This window comes from Cheilinus undulatus, linkage group 2 (genome assembly GCF_018320785.1).
Source record: "Cheilinus undulatus linkage group 2, ASM1832078v1, whole genome shotgun sequence".
In the NCBI taxonomy this organism is placed as follows: Eukaryota; Metazoa; Chordata; class Actinopteri; order Labriformes; family Labridae; genus Cheilinus; species Cheilinus undulatus.
The window spans coordinates 1,326,342-1,348,477 of NC_054866.1; the positions used below are offsets into that span (position 1 = coordinate 1,326,342).

General features: G+C 42.1%; 1 protein-coding gene across 2 annotated transcripts in view; it reads right to left on the minus strand.

Moving 5' to 3' along the window:
* Nucleotides 1-982: 982 nt before the first annotated feature.
* The window catches only part of LOC121515550 (tumor necrosis factor receptor superfamily member 19-like), a 29,134-nt gene continuing 7,980 nt past the window's right edge, over nt 983-22,136 (minus strand). Inside the window, exons 4-10 of one of the 2 annotated variants that reach the window (XM_041796385.1) lie at nt 9,970-10,148; nt 9,741-9,826; nt 6,750-6,914; nt 5,165-5,293; nt 4,994-5,084; nt 4,491-4,642; nt 983-1,331 (exon numbers count right to left, since the gene is read on the minus strand). In XM_041796385.1, the coding sequence (XP_041652319.1) occupies nt 1,327-1,331; nt 4,491-4,642; nt 4,994-5,084; nt 5,165-5,293; nt 6,750-6,914; nt 9,741-9,826; nt 9,970-10,148 (807 nt within the window). In that variant the 3' untranslated portion in view covers nt 983-1,326. Of the gene's footprint in view, nt 1,332-4,490; nt 4,757-4,993; nt 5,085-5,164; nt 5,294-6,749; nt 6,915-9,740; nt 9,827-9,969; nt 10,149-22,136 lie in introns of both variants that reach the window. The other variant, XM_041796377.1, reaches the window with a different exon arrangement.

Sequence of the window (22,136 nt, forward strand, 5' to 3'; positions counted from 1 at the left end):
GGTGTACAACAGGTGTAGAACAGGTGTACAATAGGTGTAAAACAGGTGTAGAAAAGGTGCGCAACAGGTGTAGAACAGGTGTACAACAGGTGCAGGACAGGTGTAGAACGGGTGTACAACAGGTGTAGAACAGGTGTACAATAGGTGTAAAACAGGTGTAGAAAAGGTGCGCAACAGGTGTAGAACGGGTGTTGAAAAAAAGGTGCGCAACAGGTGCAGGACAGGTGCAGGACAGGTGTAGAAAAGGTGCACAACAGGTGCAGAACAGGTGTACAACAGGTGTAGGGAAGGTGTAGAACGGGTGTACAACAGATGTAGGAAAGGTGTACAATAGGTGTAAAATAGGTGTAGAAAAGGTGCGGAACAGGTGCAGGACAGGTGTAGAACGGGTGTACAACAGGTGTAGAAAAGGTGTACAATAGGTGTAAAACAGGTGTAGAAAAGGTGCGCAACAGGTGCAGGACAGGTGTAGAAAAGGTGTACAATAGGTGTAGAAAAGGTGCAGGACAGGTGTAGAACGGGTGTACAACAGGTGTAGAAAAGGTGTACGACAGGTGCAAAACAGGTGCAAAACAGGTGTAGAACGGGTGTAGAAAAGGTGCGCAACAGGTGCAGGACAGGTGTAGAAAAGGTGTACAACAGGTGCAGGACAGGTGTAGAAAAGGTGTACAACAGGTGCAGGACAGGTGTAGAAAAGGTGCACAACAGGTGCAGGACAGGTGTAGAACAGGTGCACAACAGGTGTAAAACAGGTTTAGAAAGGGTGCAGAACAGATGTAGAACAGATAAATATAGAACTGGTGTAGAACTGGTGTAGAAAGGGTGTAGTACTGGTGTAGAAAGGGTGTAGAAAGGGTGTAGAACTGGTGTAGAACTGGTGTAGAACTGGTGTAGAAAGGATGTAGAACTGGTGTAGAACTGGTGTAGAAAGGGTGTAGAACTGGTGTAGAAAGGGTGTAGAAAGGGTGTAGAACAGGTGAAGAAAGTGTATTTCAACATTCTGAGATTCTCCAGGCCGAGGAACTCCTCTTTCAGATTTGATCTTCATTGGATTGTACCTTGGAGGCGAGGCTCACATTATTCCGTCACTTTCCGTCTTTATGAATGTGTGTTTTGCGCCGAGGCTAGACTGTCCCACAGCGGTACGTATTCAGTTGGTCCTCTGACTCAGGGCTCTGAGCAGCATGCATGGCAAAGAAGCGCTGTGGCTGCTGATGGTCTGTGTGGAGGAGGAGTCAGTGGGACTAATCTGATAGGGATTCTGGCTGTGGCTGATACCGACTCCAGTGTGATTCAAGGGTGGAACATGGGCCAAAGGAATCCAGATCATCCTGGCAAGAGAAGGAAGAGGAACACAGACAAGCAGTGATCAGAGACACATTTATTCACGGCATTAGGGCCTAGTCTACATCACAAAGCTTCTGCTATACCTCTTTTTAACGTCACCCACTCTTTGTGGTCTGCAGAGCACAATCTAAAACGCTGGTTAATAAAATTCAGCATTTTTAAAGCAGTAAGGATTGTAGCTGCTCAACAGTCCGGGGTTGTCTTTGTCCAATTTTTTCTATTGGTGAAAGGTCAGGGGCCTCACGTACAAAGGGTGCGTACGCACAAAAATGTGGCGTATGTTCTTTTTCATGGTAAAGTTCAGATGTATCAAGAGTGAAATGACCGTGGAAATGTGTGGTGCCTCAGGCCAACTTCATGGCTGGCGTACGCACGTTTCTACAGCTGTGGATCCTTTGGTGACACTTGGAGGTGATACAGGGAAACTGTTATAATAAATAAACATGATGTGCACATCAGAGACACATGAACAATTAAGAAACACGTGTCTGCAATTACACAAGTGGATATAAAAGCATGCACAAAGTGGTGAAAATAAATACCGTTAACAACAATGGCTGCTTTAGCAGTATTAGAAGACAATGGAAATGGTGCAATATGAAGAAAACGTGTGTTCAGAGACAGAAACGATTTACTGGCGTACGATGACAACTGGCTCATCAGCCACTTTAGGTTCCCGAGGGCAATCCTCCTGCAACTGTGCGCAGAGCTGTGGCCGGAAGCGCAACACAGCGAGGAGCCATGCGCTGCCTGGTGCTGACCACACTGGGGTTCCTAGCAACCGGGGCATTCCAGAGGGAGCTGGCCGACCGATCGGGACAGTGCCAGTCGACCCTGAACCAAGCCACGCCAGCCATGTGGGATGGAATTATCCACATGTCCACCAAATTCCCATACAATGCAGCTGAACAGGTTAACATTAAAGCGCAATTTGCAGCGAGAGCTGGTTTTCCAAATGTAATCACACTTATCAACTGCACACACATTGCTATTAAAGCGCCTTCACATGATGAATTAGTATGTCAACAGGAAACATTTTCATTCCATCAATGCACAGAGAATATGTGATGCACAAAATGCAATTAACCAACATTTTGGTGAGGTGGCCTGGGTCAACGCACGATTCATACATTCTGAGTAACTTCATGGTTGGGATCAGACTACAAGCTGGCACTGTGCATGATGGGGGGCTTCTTGGTAATAAATTTATTCGTTTAATTGTCCGAATATGAATCCCCATGATGCGCATTGAGCATGTGTGCCCCTAAATACTATCCCGTCTTCACAGCATCATTACTAGTCAGTGGTTAAAGTTAGTGACTTGATGTTTTTGCTGGTTAAAGTACAGCTTCAGATCTTTATGACAAGCCCCTAACCGCCTCTGTGTGCAAAATACTCATGTCAATAACCCCGTGCATAAAGTGTGAAATCCGTGTGTAAAGTGTGAAATGTCTTCATCAGCCTCGCCTTTTCCCCAGCACACTTGTGCATTAATTTGCAACCATAGTGTGTGATCCATGTAAGTAGTGTACAAAATTAACAACTGGAAACTGGAAATCCAGTTTACTTTGTCCGCTTTGTGGAGACTCTCTGTTCAAACGGGGTGAGTCCCTCTTCTCCTGTCCCCCCTGCCTGTTTTGGCCACACTTTGGCGGTGGGCTGCTGTTCTCCACTTCACATCCACCTTGATGTCGGACCACTTCTTCAATTCAGCATGTGTGCGCTTCTCTGATCTCACAGCATTGACAGCCTCACACACTCTCCCACTCACTTCTCTTGCGTTTACAGTTTTGCCAACAGTGTGCCAAAGAGGACATTTTTGCTCCACTGAAGTTAGAAGCATCTCCAATTCACTTTCTGTGAAGTTTCTGCTTGTTAACTTAACGACTCAGCTGTGCCTGAAAGTACTGCCCCTCATTGCTGATTGGCCCTGTCACTTTCTAACCGGGCCCAAACGGCTCAGATGGGGGCTTTGCAAGATGGATTCACCAGTGAGAAACTACGAAATGGGCGTATCCATCTGCTTTGCAAGGTTAGCAGAGAGAGGAATCTCAGGTGCAGGGCTCATTTAAATATGATTTGCGCATTTAAATGGGGACGTGGACAGGGAGGAGTCGGGTACTCCAACATGTGCATTCAATTCCATGTTGATTAGGATGTACAAAGGAAATGTGCTTGGATTCATGCGTACGCGCAGATTCATACATCTGGATATTTTTATGTGTACGTTTTCTGGACTTGAGTGTATGCTATGATTCAGTAGGAAATCCACACAAGTCTTTGTACATGAGGCCCCTGGACTGCAGGCAGGCCAGTCCAGGACCTGGACTTGTCTTCTGTGAAGCCATAAGCTAAGATATCCCTTTATTAGTCCCACAAGGGGAAATTCCATGCTGTTGTGATGGACGTGGTAGGTGGTTTAGAGAAGGCAGCTGTGTTTCTGGATCCTGGTCACATGTGGCTTCTTCTTTGAACGATCCAGCTTCAACTTGAACAGTTTTTCACAGAGTGGTTAACCTTTGCCTAGCTTCACTTCTGAGAGACTCTTCCTCTCTAAAATGCTCCTTTTATACCCAGTCATGTGACTGACCTGTTGCTTATTGACCTAATAAGTTGCAAAATGCTCCTCCAGTTCTTTTTAGTTCGTACTAATTACTTTCCAACCTTTTGTGCCCCCGTCCCTACTTTTTTGAGAGGTGGTGTTGCCATCAAAATAAGCTAATATTTTTCATGAAATGGTAAAATGTCAACATAAAACATCAGATATGTTCTTTGTTTTCTATTTTGAATAGAAAATGTATTTATGAGATTTTCAAATAATGCATTCGGTTTTTATTTACATTTTACAGCGTCCCAACTTTTTTGGAATGGGGACGTAATTATAATTGTCTGATAAAGAGTTGGTAATCATTAAGCCCCCTGACAGTGAGACTGGCATGGCTGCTGTCCATTCCTGCTATAAAGAATCAGGAGATACAGCTGTCTTAAAGGTCATAGATTGTCTATATCCTATCTAATGCATTTACAGAAATCATGATTTCTTACATCCAGTTCAGATATTTTATATATATATATATATATATATATATAATATATTATATATATTATTACAGCATGCACAGCCTGAACCCAGGGCAGCTCACCTTCCTCACTCGACAGGTGCTGTGTAGGAGAAAGTGAATCACGGTAGCTCTGTTCAGCAGGTGACTTCTTTGGTTTGCACCCATCCTCGTCTCCCCTCTCCTCTTCCTCCTCACTTCGCCTCTCTATCGGCTTACTGTTGCACTGAGGCCACCTAAAACACAGCGGTGGACTGTTAACACCATTCATCTTCTCAAACTCTTCACAAAGAAAGTCTGGATTTCTTCCCAACGGCACTGGGGCAGCCTCCTCATCCTGGGTTGTATTTCTAGAGGGAGAGAGCACATTTAAAAAGAACAATCATCATCATGGCAATCTTTAGAGCCATACCTAATCCTACGGATTTTTGTCTACGGTGTCAGAAATAAGAACGCTGTCCAGTGTTGATCCAGTTCAGGTGTACCTAACATCATCTTCCTCTGAGCAGATCTGGATTAGTCAGAATAACTCCCTGTGTTTTCTGTCTTCACCCTGTCCCACCGTCTACCAAAGCATAACCCCTCACCTGTCACTGAGGCCCGCTGGGGTCTGGAAGGGCCTGCTGTCCAGGCTGCAGCCCTCACCACAACAGTGAGATGGAACCAGATGGACTGGACCTGGATGTATACACACACACACACATACGTCTTTACACGACGTCTAAAGACACCACTCCTCAGTCTGAACCTCAACCTACCACAGGTATGTCCGGAGGCCACATAACACCTGCAGCAGGGTCTCTGGGTATAATCCTGCAGCCAGCATGGGTCCAGACAGGATAACTCTGCTTCACTGTAAGGGAAACCCTGAGACCTCAGAGAGGCAGCTGAGGAGAAAGAGACAGTTGGCCATTCATTATAACACTGGGTCACTGATTTAACCATCTTAAATAAAGACTAGAGAAAACACTCAGTCAAAACAACAGCTTAGTATTTGGTTAAATCATCCTCTCAGACACAAGCCAGGACTTAAACCAAATTTTATACACTGTTATAATTTACACCTTTATATTTTTACACACCTGTCAGGGAAGTGAAGAAAACGAAACCTCCTGGGCGCTCTAGAATTTAAATGTTCCTGGTCGAAACCCCCTAAAGGAGCAGACTGGAAAATAGAAATATGCAAGGACATCCAGAACACTACCGGAGTGTGTCAGTCCACTTGATGGTCCTCTAGAACAGTGTTTCTCAACGTTGGGGTCAGGACCCTATTGGGGGTCACAAAACACTGAGAGGGGGTCTCCAGATCCTTGAAAAAACTTTAATTATTTTTCAAATTACACTGTAACACTACACTACACCATTTTGCCAAATTTTAACCTGTTTTCATCACTTTCTCCCACCAATTTTAGCACATTTTTGCCACCCAAAACCCATTTTGTCCATTTTAAACCCTTTCCACTGCTTTTTTTTTCTGCCCGTTTTTGCCACTTTCTGCCTGTTGTTGGCTCTGTTGACCAGTTATTGCCACTATTAGCCCCTCTTTACCACTTTTTTATGCCCATTTTAACCACATTTTACTTTTTGATATGCCCGTTTTTGCCAGTTTAACCAATTTCAGCTAATTTCTTCCTCAGCTAACCCTTTTTTGCCAGTTTATATCAGTTTTTCATCCTATTTCACCAAATTTCCTTCTATTTTTTTGCCACTTTAAAGCCACTTTTTTTATCCCCTTTTACCACTTTATATGCCTGTTTTCACCACATTAACCTGTTTTTGCCATTTCTACTTTATTCCACTTTATACTTTTTTTTTACACTCCTAACCCATTTCTTGCTACTTTTAAAATCCAGTTTCACCTCCTTATCCACCTTTTTTGCCATAATTAACACTGATTAATTCTGTTTTAAGGAAAAGGGATTTATATTTTTAAGATGAATAGAAAGACAATTGTTTCTTTGATAAGAGTAGACTTTACAATGGACCATGATTTTGTTAGCCCCCATTTTGGCTGGGCCCCAGAAAGCTCTCCCATTTATCCCCCTTATGAGCAATCTTGTCTCCACATGACTATTCTTGAATGTGCATGGCTGTGTTCAACTACCCTCAGGTGCAGTGGGGGTCCCCAGTCTCTGGTACCTTTATTTTTGGGGTCGTGGGCTGAAGAGGTTGCAGTGTTTTATCAGTAAAAAAATTAGAATCTATGTTGATTTTTGACGGCAGTGTGTCTCTTTTTCTTCCCTCATGGGTCCTTGTGGGTCCCGTCTTTCTAGGGGGGCTACAAGGAAAAATGGTTGGGAACCCCTGTTTTAGACAGATGTATAAGCAAATATTGTGACTCACTGCTGGGTTTCTCCTCCAGTAGCTGTCTCTTGCAGTAGATGATGCAGAGGACCAGCAGGGCGAGCAGCACAGTGGCCAGAGCGCTGCAGATGACGGTGGCCAGCACCATGTCTTGTGGGCTGGTCACCACTGAAGGCAGCGGCACCAGGTTCACACGCCCACCGCCTGTGTGAAAAGCAGAACATCTACTTTATAAGTGGAATACTGAAACTCTGCTGACTCCAACTTCTACAACTACCAGCATCAGCCTGACACCTGCATGTTAAATCTATTACCACCAGCCTTACTGCTAATACTACACATTATCAACAGCACTGCAACCATACAGAAGAAACAAGGTTAAAGGGATATTTCAGTGTTTTCTAAGTCAGGTATGAGGTGTTTGGTGATAGTAGTGCCTCCTCTTCGCTCCTGTGAACAGTATGAGCCTGAGAAAGCTGTGCTACAGCTCTGCAGACACGTGTAGTTGCTCAGTGTGATTTAGCACATTTTATGTTAAAGTGGGCAGAAACACATTAACTGCACACTGCAAATTCTCAAAGCATTTCATTCTTCACCCACAAAGCCTCTGTGTTTGGCACTACTTTGCAATGTGAGCTTCAGTTACCAGCTAAGTGCTCTCCCGCCTCGGTGTATGTGAAAAAGGGTTTCGTCTGCGTGCTTCATCTGAAATAAAAACACTAATTCTAGCTCAAACCTGTTCTTTCAGCTCACTTCAACAACATACGGTGCTGACTGTAGCTCACAGCTTGTACAGTTTAAAGGGTTAACGCTCGCTGAAATCTGTGGAGGCTGACTGCACAACCATCACCAAGAATCTCATACAACCTGACTTCAAAAATACTGAAACATCCCTTTAAGATAAACAAGAGGCAAGGTGAGCCAAACATTTATTTTTCAGAGTTGATGCTTTGTGTTTTTTTATCCCTCTATCCCCTCACACCCTCAGCACAGCTTTGGTGGATAGATGATCATTATGGATGTGGTTCTGCTCCAGGTTTCTGATGGAGGCGTGCTCTTGCCACTGTTACTCTGCTAAATGTTACTAAAGGGTTCATTTTGGGGCTTTTAAATCACATGAAAAACAGTCTAGATCTGCTCTTTTGGAAAGGGTCTTGAGACTTGCTACAAATTGGTTCTGTACAAATAAAGGTAGAGATTTATTTATTTACTTACTTACTTACAAAGGGCTCTATTTTGACAAAGTGCAGTCTGTTTGCTCACAGTGATTGGGGGCATGTCTGTCTCTTTATCTTGATGGCAGAGTCTGGACAGATGTGTTTGGGGGCCACTGATGCCACTTATCAACATGAAATGATGCATGTGTAGTGCACTGAACATCAGATAAGTCAGAATTTTAAAGGGTGGACAGTTTACAGTCCAGAGTATTTAGTTAATGCACAGGAGCAATAAGGACAAATTGATTCAAACTAATAGCGGAAGATGAGATAAGGAGACAGTTACTGCATACTGGGTCAAACTTTAAGGGTGAAGGAAACAAAATCCTGCAACAGAGACACTATAGAGGTTTCAGGGGGTTGTATTTGGGTGGAAAGGAAAGATAAAATGAGGCCTTGAGTTCACCCAGTAGGTAGTGTTTTCCCCTATGGCTCTAACGTATGTAGTATGAGAAAGAATATCGCATTAAGAGAGGATGAGGGTGTTGAGGTCATTCTTCTCTTATTTCGAAACGTATCCCGGCCACTTCGACCATAACGCTTCATCAACAGCAGCCATTCTAATCTGCTCCAGTACAGCTAAACCCCGCCTGCAGCAACACTTCCTTCACCTTAAACAATGCTGATTGGTCCGGTCCTTTCTCAAAGACCAAAGTCAGTGCAGTGGTGTATCTATATCAGCGTTATTCAACCATGCTCAACCAAAGAGCCAAACTGATGAAATGTACCTTTGCAAGAACCAAAATCTAAGTGGTGAAAAATGGCAAAAAGGGTTAAAGTGGAAATAAAAATAAGTAAAAGGTGGACAAACAGTGGCAAAAAAGTAGCAAATATGGGTGAAAAAGGGGCATAATTTGAATTGAATGGAAAACACTTAGGTAAAAAGTGGCAAAAATTAGAAGAAAATGGCAAAAATGGGAAATAAGGGACAACAGGAGGCAAAAATGAGGAAGATATTTGCAAAAATTGGTAAAAAAAAATGGTTACAGGTAGCAAAAATGTGTGAAAAGTCACTAACATGGACAAAAAGCAGCAATGGAAAACAATTGGTAAAAAAAAGTGGCTTAAATAGGGAGAAAGGGGCAAAAATGGGTGAAAACTGACCAAAAAAATCAGTTACAGGGGCAAAAATGGTCAAGAAAGTGGCAAAATGGGTTAAATGTGACAAAAATATGAGTTTCAGGTGGCAATAATGTTCAGAAAGCAAAAAACACATAGCAAAAAAATTACTGAAAAATTACTAAAATGAGCAAAAAGTGGCAACAAATGGATAAAAGTGTCATTTAATGGCAAAAGGCAGCCTAAATAGGTGAAAAGCAGCAAAAATTGATTTAAAGTTGCAAAAAAATAGAAATAAGGGGCAAAATTGCAAATAAGGGCAATGGAAATATACAGACAAATATTTGGTTGACAATTAAAGCTTACTGTGTAAGCGTGGGAAACAAACTGATTAATGTTACCTGCAATAGATAAATTCTGAGGTCAAAGTTTCCTTTTTTAAAAGTTTTCTGGGGGAATAATATTTCAGATTAAGATGCAAAAGAGCCATGTGTTGAGTAACACTGATCTAAATGCTATGAAGACACTTCTTTTCTAAGGTACATTTTAGTATGAATGGACATTTTCTTCAGATGTTTTCTTACTCTGAGGTCACATTCTCAACAAACGTATTCCAGTTAGGTTGAATCCAGTACTCTATGGGATGGTATCATAGTTTTATCTATTCCATGCTTTCTTTCATAGAACTCCCACTCATAACAGAGAGGCCAACATCTTTAAAAAGGGGTTAAAATAAAAGAAAAGGGGGGCTTACAGTGAGGCTCATAAGGCGGCGGAGGACTCCCACAGGGTATACACTCCATGTCCTGGAAACCACTTAACCTGGTCTTCTTGTAATATCTGCTTAAGACACAAAACTACAATGCTGTAATGAAAACAAATGTGGTTAACTATAGTAGGTATAATGGGGTTAAACATCATGGATTCTGCCACTTTTCTATATCGAAAAATGAATCAGCTGTCTGCTGGTCTTGTCCTCTCACCCTGGCAGACAGTCGCCACACACAGCATTACTGGTGGTAGAGCAGTTGACCTTCAGGAAGCGGTTGATGAGTCCACAGTCCAGGCAGGGCTTGCACTTCTGCAGGCTCCGATCCTCTTTGAAGCGACTGCTCCGGCAGGGCACGCATCGGGCATCCTCTCCATAACCAAAGCCACATTCCTAGAGGGATTAACAAGAGAAATACACCAGGTCAGCGCAGGGGTTGGCGGTTTGGGGAGATCTGCAGCTGGTGAAAAGAGGGCCTGAATGCTGACTACTGGGGGTCTTGAGTTAAGAATGCTTTTGGCCTGTGAGATCAGACAACAATAGTGTGCCTCCAGAGTCAGTCTTACACTGGCAATAATCTCCCATACTCCCAGTATGAATGAGCAGCTTTCCACTGCATGACCCAGAAAGGCCAGCTATTTGAATGATAAAGGATCTAGAGGACACCCACTGTTGTATTATAGCACGTTTATAGCTGTGCTTTTGTTTGACTCCCTCATCATACAAAACCAGAGTCCCGTTGGTTTAGAGGCCAGCAAGTAAGGGAAACACACCAGTAAGGGGAGAATGATTAAGGAAAAAAGAATAAAAAGCACGCATTCTGATAACTGTTTGACTTTTCTTATGCTAAACAAGCTTTACAGATATTCACTCAAGACAAACAAGATATAAACTGTGACAGAGTCCAAGAAAAATGAGGCACTCAAAGGTGTGATTTTAAATTACACTCTTAAGATCAAATACACACGTGGACAAAATAGTTGGTACACTTCTGCTGAAGAGAGAAAAACCCACGATGGTCACTGAAATAACTTGAAATTGACAAAAGTGATAATAAATCGAAATTAACTAATAAAATTAGACATTGCTTTTGAATGATTTTAACAAATAAACTAATGAAACAGGCCTGGGCAAAAACAATGGTACCCTTAACCTCGTATTTTGTTGCGCAACCTTTTGAGGCAATCACTGCAATCAAACGATTTCTGTCACTCTCAGTGAGACTTCTGCACCTGTCCCAGGTATTTTGGCCCTCTCCTGGTGATCAAACTGCTCCAGCTGTCTCAGATTGAAGGGTTCCTTCTCCAGGCTGCATGTTTCAGCCCGTTCCACAGATGTTCAGTAGGATTTAGATCAGGGATCAAAGAAAGGCCTCTTCAGTCATTGGTTCGTAACCGTTCTTGGCTGCTTTTAGCTCTGTGTTTGGGCTCATTATTCTGTTGGAGGACACATTACCTGAGACTGAGAGCAGGCTTTCTGACACGGCAGCACATTTGACTCCAGAATGCTCTGATAGTTTTAAGATTTTATTGGACCTGCACAGATTCAAGACTCCCTGTGCCAGATGCAGCAAAGCAGACACAGAACATAACAGAGCCTCCTCCATGTCTCACAGTAGCTACGGTGTTCTTTTCTTTGCAGGCTTCATTTCTGTGTCTGTGAGCTCATGTGGCTTGTCAATATGCATTTTGGCAAATTCCAGGCTGGCTTTCTGATGATTTGCTTTCAACAGCTGAGTCTTCCTCAGTCATCTTCCATAAGGTCCTCATGGCTCAAACAGCGACTGGTGTGTTCTGACCAAGCGGCAACCTCGTGTCATGAAAAATGAAGCCAATGTGGGAGTGCAAAAATCCTGCAATACCATGAGTGTCCACTTGAGGCTGGCTGCAGAAACACCTGAAGTCCTAAACACAACACATGTTAAAAAGCTGTTTTTATACAAGAAATAACATGGTTTACAGCCTGGTTAAAAAAAAACAAACACTGGTATTAGCTAATGTCTTCATGTGCCCTCATGAATTTTTGTGTACCACGATTGTTTTGATTATATTTAGGACAAACCTCACTGCACACTGACTGTTGGTCTAATTTGATTGAAAGATAGCTTTTTAAGATTTTCATTTTGGTGCCTTTTAAATACCTTTATTAGATAGTGGAGGACAGTGGATAGACTCAGGAACAGTGATGAGAGAGGGGAGAGACATGCGGCAAAGGGCCACAGGCCAGATTCTAACCCGGGCTGCCCGCATACATGGTGCACATCTTAAACCACTGGACCATCTGTCAATCTGTTTGGAAACCAGAGCTGTAATCATTCTTAGATTATGTTTTTAATTTCATATCTGAACTGGTTTATAGAATTTCATTTGTTTTTTCTGTGGTTATGTCTTTTGTTGTCCTTTTACTCTGTAAACTCTTATACCTTCTTATGCAGTTAAAGGTTGTACATTTTATAAACGGTTTACTCAAAGGCTAACCTGACACGCCTGATGGATTTGTTTCACTGGGAGTGTGACTGGATGTTCTGTCTGTCACATCTTTATGGGCCAATCAGCGCAACAAAACACATGATGAAGCCACAACTGAGGTGTGCGTGCGCAGCTACCGAGGAATAACATGAACCATGGCAACTGTAGACATGTCAGTACTTGACTTTTGTGGTTTTTGAAAAGAAAACAACTCACTGCTGTTCTTTGTTCTTTGTTGATGAAGAAATGTCCTCAAGTTCTGATAAAACTGGTGCTTTAGCAGCATCCACGTTAATCTCTTCCACCATAATTGCATCGGCCTCTTGTTGCTGCTTGTTTATGTCACAAATCTGCTGTGCCTGAAAGTACTGCCCTCAAAGCTGATGGTCCTGTCACTTTCTAACCAATGGAATCACCCGTGAGAAACAAGGAAACGGGAGTATTCATCTGCTTTGCAAGGTTACTCAAAGGCCCAACAAGTGACAAGAGTTGGAAATTAGCTATTGCAGTAACCATGCAACTGTGCAACTGAGACAGCGATTTCAATTTAGAGGCCACCATGGATTGGCTTCAAGAGCTGTTTGAGTTCGCCTATTGTAAGCAGGCAGCTGATATCCTACAGGTTGTCCAATTCTTTCTACAGTCTACGGTTCTGACACTGATGAACCATAACCTTGGAGTTGACCTCTAATCTCTGTGGAAGTTGTTCTGGGCTCTTTGGTTTCCCTAACTTTTATCTGTCTCTTGGTCCAGGGAGGTTGACTACAGTCCCATGGACCTTAAACTTCTGAATAATATGGTCAACTGTATAGTCAGGTCAAGCTGCTTGGAGATGGTCTAATAGTCTTTACCTTTAACATGCTTGTCTAACATTGTGTCTAATCTCCTGGGACAACTGTCTCCTTAGCTTTCTGTGCTCCATGCTCAGTGTGGTACACACCACGATACACAGCGACTACTTTTACCCTTTAAACAGGCAGACTGACTGATTACTATCTTACACAAGTGGACCACAGTCTTTGTATTTATTCTAAAACAAACAGAATAATCTGAATAATTATTCTTGCCGACTTTTCTTTTATGATGAATTATGCTGACTTCTAAGACAAACTCACATGAACCTGACAGCTGATATTCCATTACACCTCAGAAAGTGTAAAGACCCTTCAGAAATGACATCTTACAGTGGTCATTTCTCTTTGCTCCTCAGCAGCTGTCTTCCTGTAGTCCCATGTTTTCATACTGCTATCCAAAGCAGGGAGGACATGGGGGGGTTTAGGGTGTGGGCTTCTCATCTATCACTGAAGGGAAGCCAGCTTCAAACAGGACTTCTCTTCTCTCCACCTGTGTCCCATTTCACTGCCTGGGTATGCAGTGCTGCAGGAATGTGGGCACAAGAGGCTGTCAGGGGTTGGGTTTTTGAAAGTGAGGGAGAAAAAGGGAGATTAGAAAAAAAGATCAACTTAAAGGCAGACTTAGAGATGGGGGAATCATTCCTCATCTTCTGTGGTGTGGCCTTAGGCCAGGGGAACAGCAAACGATTTGCTCTCATGCAGGGTAGGCACATGTGGAGCTGGGGAGTTTGGGCAGAGGAGGGGACAGAGGGAGGACTAGAGAAGCAGTACCTGCAACGTAACAAGACACCCTGTGCCAGATGCAGCAAAGCAGCCCCAGAACATAACAGAGCCTCCTCCATGTTTCACAGTAGGGACAGTGTTCTTTTCTTGGTATGCTTCATTTTTGCGTCTGTGAACATAGAGCTGATGTGCCTCGCCAAAAAGTTCCAGTTTTGTCTGGTCTGTCCATAGGACATTCTCCCAGAAGCTTTGTGGCTGGTCAACATGCAGTATGGCAAATTCCAGTCTGGCTTTTTTATGATTTGTTTTCAGCAGTGGTGTCCTCCTTGGTCGTCTCCCACGAAGTCCACTTTGGCTCAAACAAGGACAGCTGGTGCGATCTGACACTGATGTACCTTGACCTTGGAGTTGACCTTTAATGTCTTTGGAGGTTGTTCTGGGCTCTTTTGTTACCATTCCTATTATCCGTCTCTTCGATTTGTCATCAATTTTCCTCCTGTGGCCACGTCCAGGGAGGTTGGCTACGATCCCGTGGATCTTAAATTTCTGAATATGTGCAACTGTAGTCCCAGGAACATCAAGCTGCTTGGAGATGGTCTTATAGCCTTTACCTTTAACATGCTTGTCTATCATTTTCTTTCTAATCTCCTGAGACAACTCTCTCCTTGGCTTCCTCTGGTCCATGTTTAGTGTGGTACACACCATGTCACCAAACAGCACAGTGACTACTTGTCACCCTTTAAATAGGCCGACTGACTGATTACAAGTTTGTAGACACCTGTGATGCTAATTAGAGGACACTCCTTGGTTGAACATGTCCCTATGGTCACATTATTTTACATCTTTTCTAGGGGTACCATCATTTTTGTCCAGGCCTGTTTGATGGGTTTTTTTTTTTTTAAATAATTCTGTTGAACCACAGTTCAGAAGCAATGTCTGATTTTCACTGGTTAATTTTCACTGAATTTTTATTTATTATCACTTTTGTCAGACTCAAGTTATTTCTGTGACCATTGTGGGTTTTTCTTTCATTAACAGTTTTTGTACACACAGTTTTGTCTACGTGTGTAAATACTGCAGGTAAGGCATCGTAAGTGTGCTGTGAAAAAGTGGCTCTAGAGGCATGGCAGAGAGCTTTCTTCACTTGGGATGAGAACTGCAGACCTCAGTGCCAGAACAGAACACCTAAAGCACAAGGAGGTCAGCAGTCTCTGTAGAGGAGGGAAGTTTGGGGAGGGGTCAACATGCAGGACTTGGAAAACTGGTCTATAATGCTGAGTAGTGTAGCTCCATCCTTCAGATGGAGGCAAAGCACTGACAAAGTCTGTGGAAATGTGTGTCAATAGGTATGAAAAATTTTAAGTGGTACAGAAATCCAGCAGAATCCTGGTGGAAACATTTGATGCAAGCACAGACAGAAAAGGGGGGCTCAAAAGCATGGGTGAGGTAGGTTGTAGGATACTTCCCTGACAATATTTTCATTCTCCCAGGGAAATGCTGCCACCACAGACTGGGGGTGGATTTAGGTGGAATATTTGAGGGCATAGGAGAAAGCTTGACCTAACCTGAGGCCTGACATAGTGTTATGGTCTGCAAGTCAGCAGACAGCATATTTAATAGGACTGACAGTTCCCTTGGACGATTCTGTGGGGGAAGCGCATAAATTACATGTACAGATGAATGAGCAGAAGCTGAACAGCGAGGACTGAAATTAGAGTTTATCCAGTAGAAAGGGGATGTAGGAGGTTCGTAGGGAGGTCAACAGTTTCTCAGCTTACAGAGCTGGGAGTGCAGGGACTGAATCTGTGAAAGACAGGCAAGGAGAGATGGAGCAGTTCAACCCAGTCAGTAGGTTTGGATGAGGAGGAATAATGTCATCTGGGGGCCTAAGTTTATGAAGTCATTTTTCGCACCAGGAATAGTTGTGTTTTTGTGGTGGAGATTATGGGTCATGTGAAGTGGTATCAGCATGATCCTTCCTGAGCCTTCAGGCATGTAGTCTGTCTGGGATGATGGGGCTAGACCCTCTGAGGTGACACAGGACTAACTGAACAACTGGAGTTGGTCTCACTTTTGCTGCTTTCTGTAGAGCACTTGTGAGGTCAGGCATTGATGTCAGGCAAGAGGGCCTGGCTCGTAAACGTGTCTGGAGTTGAGGTCAGGGCTCTGTGTGGGCCAGTCAAGTTCTTCCACATCAAACTCATCCAACCATTTTTTTCTTGTCCTTCTCTGTGCTCCGGGGCACAGTTATGTTGGGATAGAAGAAGGCCTTCCACAAACTGTTGCCACAAAGTTGGAAGCGTAGCATTGTCCAGAATGTCTTGGTGTGCTGAAGCATTAAGATTGGCCTTCACTGGAGATAAGGGGCCAAACCTGGAGAACAGCCCAAACCATTATCCCTCCTCCACCAAACTTCACAGTAGCACAGTACAGTCAGGCAAGTAATGTTTCCTCAGCATCCGCCAGATCCAGACTCACCCATCTGACCACACAACACGGAAGCATAATCAGATGTGTTTACTGAAATATTGCTTTAAAGCATTTTAAGTGAGAAAAAAAGGTTTTCAGTTGGGAGAAAATACATTTACTCTACCCCCCCAAAAATATCTACTGCAATCTTTAAAGCTCTTACTTGGCTTCTCCTTGCATTATGACCATTTTGATGCTTTTGTACGTCCTGTTTTTTTGTTTTTTTTTGTTTGTTTGTTTTTTTTTACCAGTACAAACTTTAAAATCTTAGTCCTGGATTTTTTGCTCCATGAGGCAAGATTTGAACAAATCAAAACTGTGTTTCTACTCTTTTTTTCAACTGACAGGAATCTGGAATACACTTAAGTGTTTCATTTCTTTTCCCTTCATGCTTGATGAAACACAATGCACTGAGCAAATTACTATGACCCACTACGCAATAATGCAATAATCACTCTCATCAAAGAAACAAATATTGTTTTAATCATGAGTGTAGTAAATAGCCTATTTAAAAAATGTAAATCCCTTTTGTTAAAAAAGAAAAGAATTAAAATGGATTAAAAATTGCTAAAATTGGTTAAAAATGGTCAAAAAGTGTTGGAAAGGGTGGTGAAATTGGATTTTAAAAGTTGCAGAAATGGGTTGGAAGTGGCAATTTTGAGTTAAAAATGGGCATAAATAAGGGTGGAAATTAGGATGAAAAATTGGTATAAACTGGCAAAAAAGGGTTAACTGAGAAACAAAACGGTGTCATTTGAAAAATATTTTTAGTTTTTTCAGGGAATATGGAGACCCCGTCTCAGTGTACAGTTAGTGTGCAAATTGATGCACATTCCTTTTGGACCTCTATGGCAGCTTCAAAAGTGTGATCCCCTCTCAGCACTCAGTTGTGCAATTCAAAATACCCAGGCACTCAGAACAGAGCTACTGTAGTCCCATATGAGCTGACACCCCCTACCCACAGGAAAAGAATGAGAAAGCCAATTATTAACTACAAAGCCAGCTCAACAGGCATGCTAGCCATGACGAAGAAGAACACAGGGAAAACTAAGGCACAAACCAGCCAGAAAGAACACTGAGATCTGCATGGTCTGACATGCCTCTGGCTGGTCTAATCTGACAAAGTGACCACAGTAATAGATATTTACGTGGAGAAACTGCATGGCCTAACTTCCTCCCTGAAACCTCCAGCACGATCTGCTTAAAGGAGCAATGCACACTAAAACCACTGGAGGATAATGCCACTACGATTACTGTATACAACCCCACTTCATAAACACAGAAATATCCCTTTAACATCCCTATCCGAACTGATACTGACTCTCGGTCCTGGATTACTACAGAAACTTTTCACCTCACTAAGGCCTTATACTGGGCTATCGGTTGCAAAGTTGAAGCACACGCACTTATTATGATTTTTCAGGTAAATAAATGATTCAATGTACCTACAGGGTATTGAAATCCATAGAGTAGAGGAAACTACATTTTTAGGTTTTATGATTGATGAAAAGCTGAACTGGAAATTATATAGACGACTTAAAAGGGAAAATATCTAAAAGCTTCATTCATTATATAAAATATATTAAATATTAAAAAATTATATATTATTTTATTATTTATTATCGTTAGACTATATATATATATATATACACACACATTTTATTTGAATATGTTTTATTATTGTTAAATTGTTTATTATTAATTATTTATACATTATTATTTTTATATTATAAAATATTATATAAAGTATAATATAAGATTCATTCATATCTAAAGGGTTCATATGATAATAAAGCACTATACCTTTTAATAATTCATTATTTGTTCCATATCTGACCAACTATGTTGAAGTTTGGGGTAGTGTTTGTAAAACATTTATTCAGTCAATTTTTATTTTACAAAAAGAGCTGTAAGAATTGTCAGTGAAAGTCAATATAGGGATTATCAAATCCGTTATTTATTCTGTTAAAACTGTTGAAATTTCATGAATTAGTTGATTACAGTATTCTGCAAATTCTGTATGAAGCCAACATCCAACAAAGATTGGAGAAAAGAGAAAAAGTTGGAACAGAGATCTTTAAAAAACCTGGTTTAGAACCCAACTGATGGAACACTGTGTTTCTGTGAAAGGAATCAGTTTATGGAACAATCTGGACAGAGAAACCAAAGAGTCTAAGTCAAACATTCTGTTTGAAACAAATATTAAAGCTAGTATGATGAAAAAGTATGAGGAAAGAAGCTAAATTTGGTCTGGGGTCATGGTGGCATAATATTGATTTAGTGGTTGGTATTCTTACTTATGAACTGGTACCAGGATATGAAGCGCTGTTTTGGCCTGCAGCTTGTTTGTTTTATTTTGATTTCTTACTATGCATCTTTATGATTTGTTGATCAATGTTTTGTGAAAATGGGGCAGATATTATAAGATTATTCTTCATTCTCCTCCTTTTCATTCAAGGTGAGTGATTCTATGTCAGCCCAGCAAAGGACTGAACACTGACACTGCACATAAAAAGCCACCCTCTCATCCCTGGTTCTGCAAGACAACATTAAACAGAAGAAGGTGGCTCAACACGCATAGAAATCTGTGCCTATGCTGGTGGTAGATACTGTACTCTGAATCAAGAGAGAAGCAAGCTTAGACATGGCTCGCCTCACACAGTAAAGACAATGCACTGGACCGGGTGCAACAGGGAAAAACAATGGAAGGCATTCAGCTGCAGGAGTTCAAAAGAATGAGTGTGGCTGATGAAAGGTGCAGTGCTCTACAAAAGCAAATAGTCTACTTGCTTTTCTCTGCATAACAAGAAGAAGAGTTCGACAAACCGTTCATCATTTTTTCAGTTTTTCTTTTTTAATGTAGATTTTCCCACTTACACAATCCATGTGAGTTCTTGTTATCTCTTTGTTTTAGTCAGGGCTCTGATCTATCATCTGTCCCTCCTTCTATTACTTTCCTTTATTCCAGGGTTCCCCAATTATTGTCCACAATATCTGATCTGACCCTGAGATTATTTCACCCGACCTGGGATTAGTGCAGAGTCCAGAGGGAGAGAGAGAGGAGGATCCTGCTGCGATGTTTGCCTTACTGCTACGCTATTACTGCTCAAAGAGCTATAAATCCTCATCTGAGTGAAGACTTGATTTATAAGCACGTCATGTTCTTCTGCATGTCCATTCTCTCTGAGTCCCCCTGACATCCCTGTGCACGTCATGAGGTGGCGCATCTCTCTTTTTTTTTTTTTTTTTTAAAGATTTATTTTTGGCCTTTTTTGCCTTTATTTGATAGGACAGTGGATAGAGTCGGAAACAGGGGAGAGAGCGGGGAGAGACATGCAGGAAATAGTGCCACGGGCCGGATTCGAGCCCGGGCCGCCCCGGCATGCGCCTTAACCACTCGACTGCCGGCGGGCCATGAAGCGCATCTCTGTGCGTAATTATGTCTGTGAGCACTGCACCAAGACCAAAAATGGCGACCTCTCATGTCATAGGACAGCCTGTGTCCAGCTTAGGAATACATTTTCAGTTATAAACAATTAGTTTTCTTGTTATGAGACATTTTTTGACGAGACCTGGAGTCAAATATGCATAGGATTTATGAACAATACAATAACTTTATTCATCCCCGAAGGGAAATTCATTTGACTGGAGTCTCATCTGTTTACTGTAGAATTATAAAGTCTTATTGCTGATGGTATGAAAGATTTTCTAAATCTTCCTGTCCTGCAGCGCAGGGATAGGAGCCGTCCACCACCGTTGTTTCTTTGCTCGCTGAGGGAGATATGAAGTGGATGATGCATGTTCCTCAGAATGGCCTCCACCTTGCTCAGTGCGCGTCTCTCCACCTCATCCTCCAATGAGTTCAGCTTGATTCTGACCACAGAGCCAGCTTTCTTCACCAGTTTGTTCAGACGCCTTGCATCCTTGTGTTTTACACTGCCTCCCCAGCAGACTGCAGCATAAAGCAGAACATTTGCCACCACAGACTGATAAAACATCTGCAGCATCTTACTGCAGATGTCTATTGATCAGAGTCTTCTGATGTCACCACCTCGATGTCCATGCCACAAGTGTTCACTGGCTGAAGAGGGGGTTTGGATCTGCAGAAATCTATGATCATTTCCTTTGTCTTTGAGGTGTTGAGTAGGAGGCAGTTTTTGTGACTCCAGTCACTGAAGGCACTTATCAGATCCCTGTATTCAGCTTCTTGCCCATTTCTGATACATGCCACCATAGCAGTGTCATCAGAGTATTTGTGGATGTGGCAGGACTCAGTGCTGTATTTGAAGTCTGATGTATACAGTGTGAACAGGAATGGAGCCAGGACTGTTCCCTGTGGAGCTCCTGTACTGCTCATTAATGTCCCAGAAACACAGTTCCCCAGCCTGACAAACTGTGGCCTTCATGTCAGGTAATCTGTGATCCAAGAAACACAGAGAGGATCCACTCCCGTCTCTGTGAGCTTGTCTTTGAGTATGGTGGGTTGGATGGAGTTGAATGCGTTTAAAAAATCAAAGAACATGATTCTCACATAAACTCCAGGTTCCTCCAGATGAGACAGGGCACGGTGAAGCATGAAGAGGATGGCATCGTCCACTCCAATGTGTTCTTTGTATGCAAACTGCAGGGCATCGAGTTTGTCTTTGACCTCAAGCCTCAGTAGACGTAGAATCAGCCGCTCCAGAGTTTTCATGATGTGTGAGGTAAGGGCAATTGGTCTGTAGTCATTTAGTTCAGCTGGAAACTATGTCCCATTTAAACGTTAATGATAAAGATCAGTGGTGCCCAAATTCTTTTCAGTGAAGGGCCAAAAATGAATCAGGGTTGCGGGCCAAAACTAAACATATGTGTTGCAGTGCATGAAATTAAATATGCCTATAGCATAATTGTGCAAAATAATAACTCATACAAAGTAATTTTGAAAATGATTAACACTATTCTTTACCGTGTTTCACAGCATGAAATTACTCAACAGCACCACCCTACCCCCAATGTAACACAATGCTAATTTGTGGTCAGGAGAGGAAGTGCAACAATAAATAAATATTGAAAGAAATATTTAGACTGCTGGCAGTGGGAAATTAATAATAATTGGGAAAAAAAAAATTCGAACATGGGCAGCAGGCCAACAATAATAGCTCGTGGGGCCCCAAATTGGACAGCCCTGATCAAGACCATAATTGCACGTCTTGTTGACAGAAATTTAAATTGTATGTAAATAAATGTAGTTGATATTAGTTTAGCATTACAGATTCTTTATAATGAGGGATTAAATCAAGCTGACATTGAACTGAATCACCAAAGTGAGATATATGTCTGCATTTGTGGCTGATGGACTGTTACGCAGGGAAAGTGTTCGCTATCCTGAGAGCAGCTGATTTAATCCCCCACAGGGAGAGAAGTTTGGGTTTACAAGGTAAAATCCTCTGAATTTCGCTATGGTTTGAGATGTAGAAAACTAGTCAGAGGTGCAGGCAGGGCTGGACTCAATGATGGTTAAGTTCTTCATCTTCAAAAACAGAATAAATATTAGATTAGACGAAACAAATCCCTCTCCTTCAGTCTTAAAAGTCATACAGACTGTATCAGCCTCTTTTTGTGCAGCATGTTTGCAGAGCTGAGGTGATGAAGCAGTCTGCCGTGCATTTTTTAATGATGCTCCTCCCTGCTCTAAAGAGAGTTCAACCTTTCCTTGCTATAATTATAGAAAGATCATGATAAATGACTGAAAATTTGTATTTTAAACACCTAAGAGGGTAAAAATTAAAAATCAATATATATTTTAAAATTCCATCTTTTTTCCCCAAATATCTCGCGGGCCAGATGACACCTGCTGGTGGGCCGGAAGTGGCCCGCAGGCCACCATT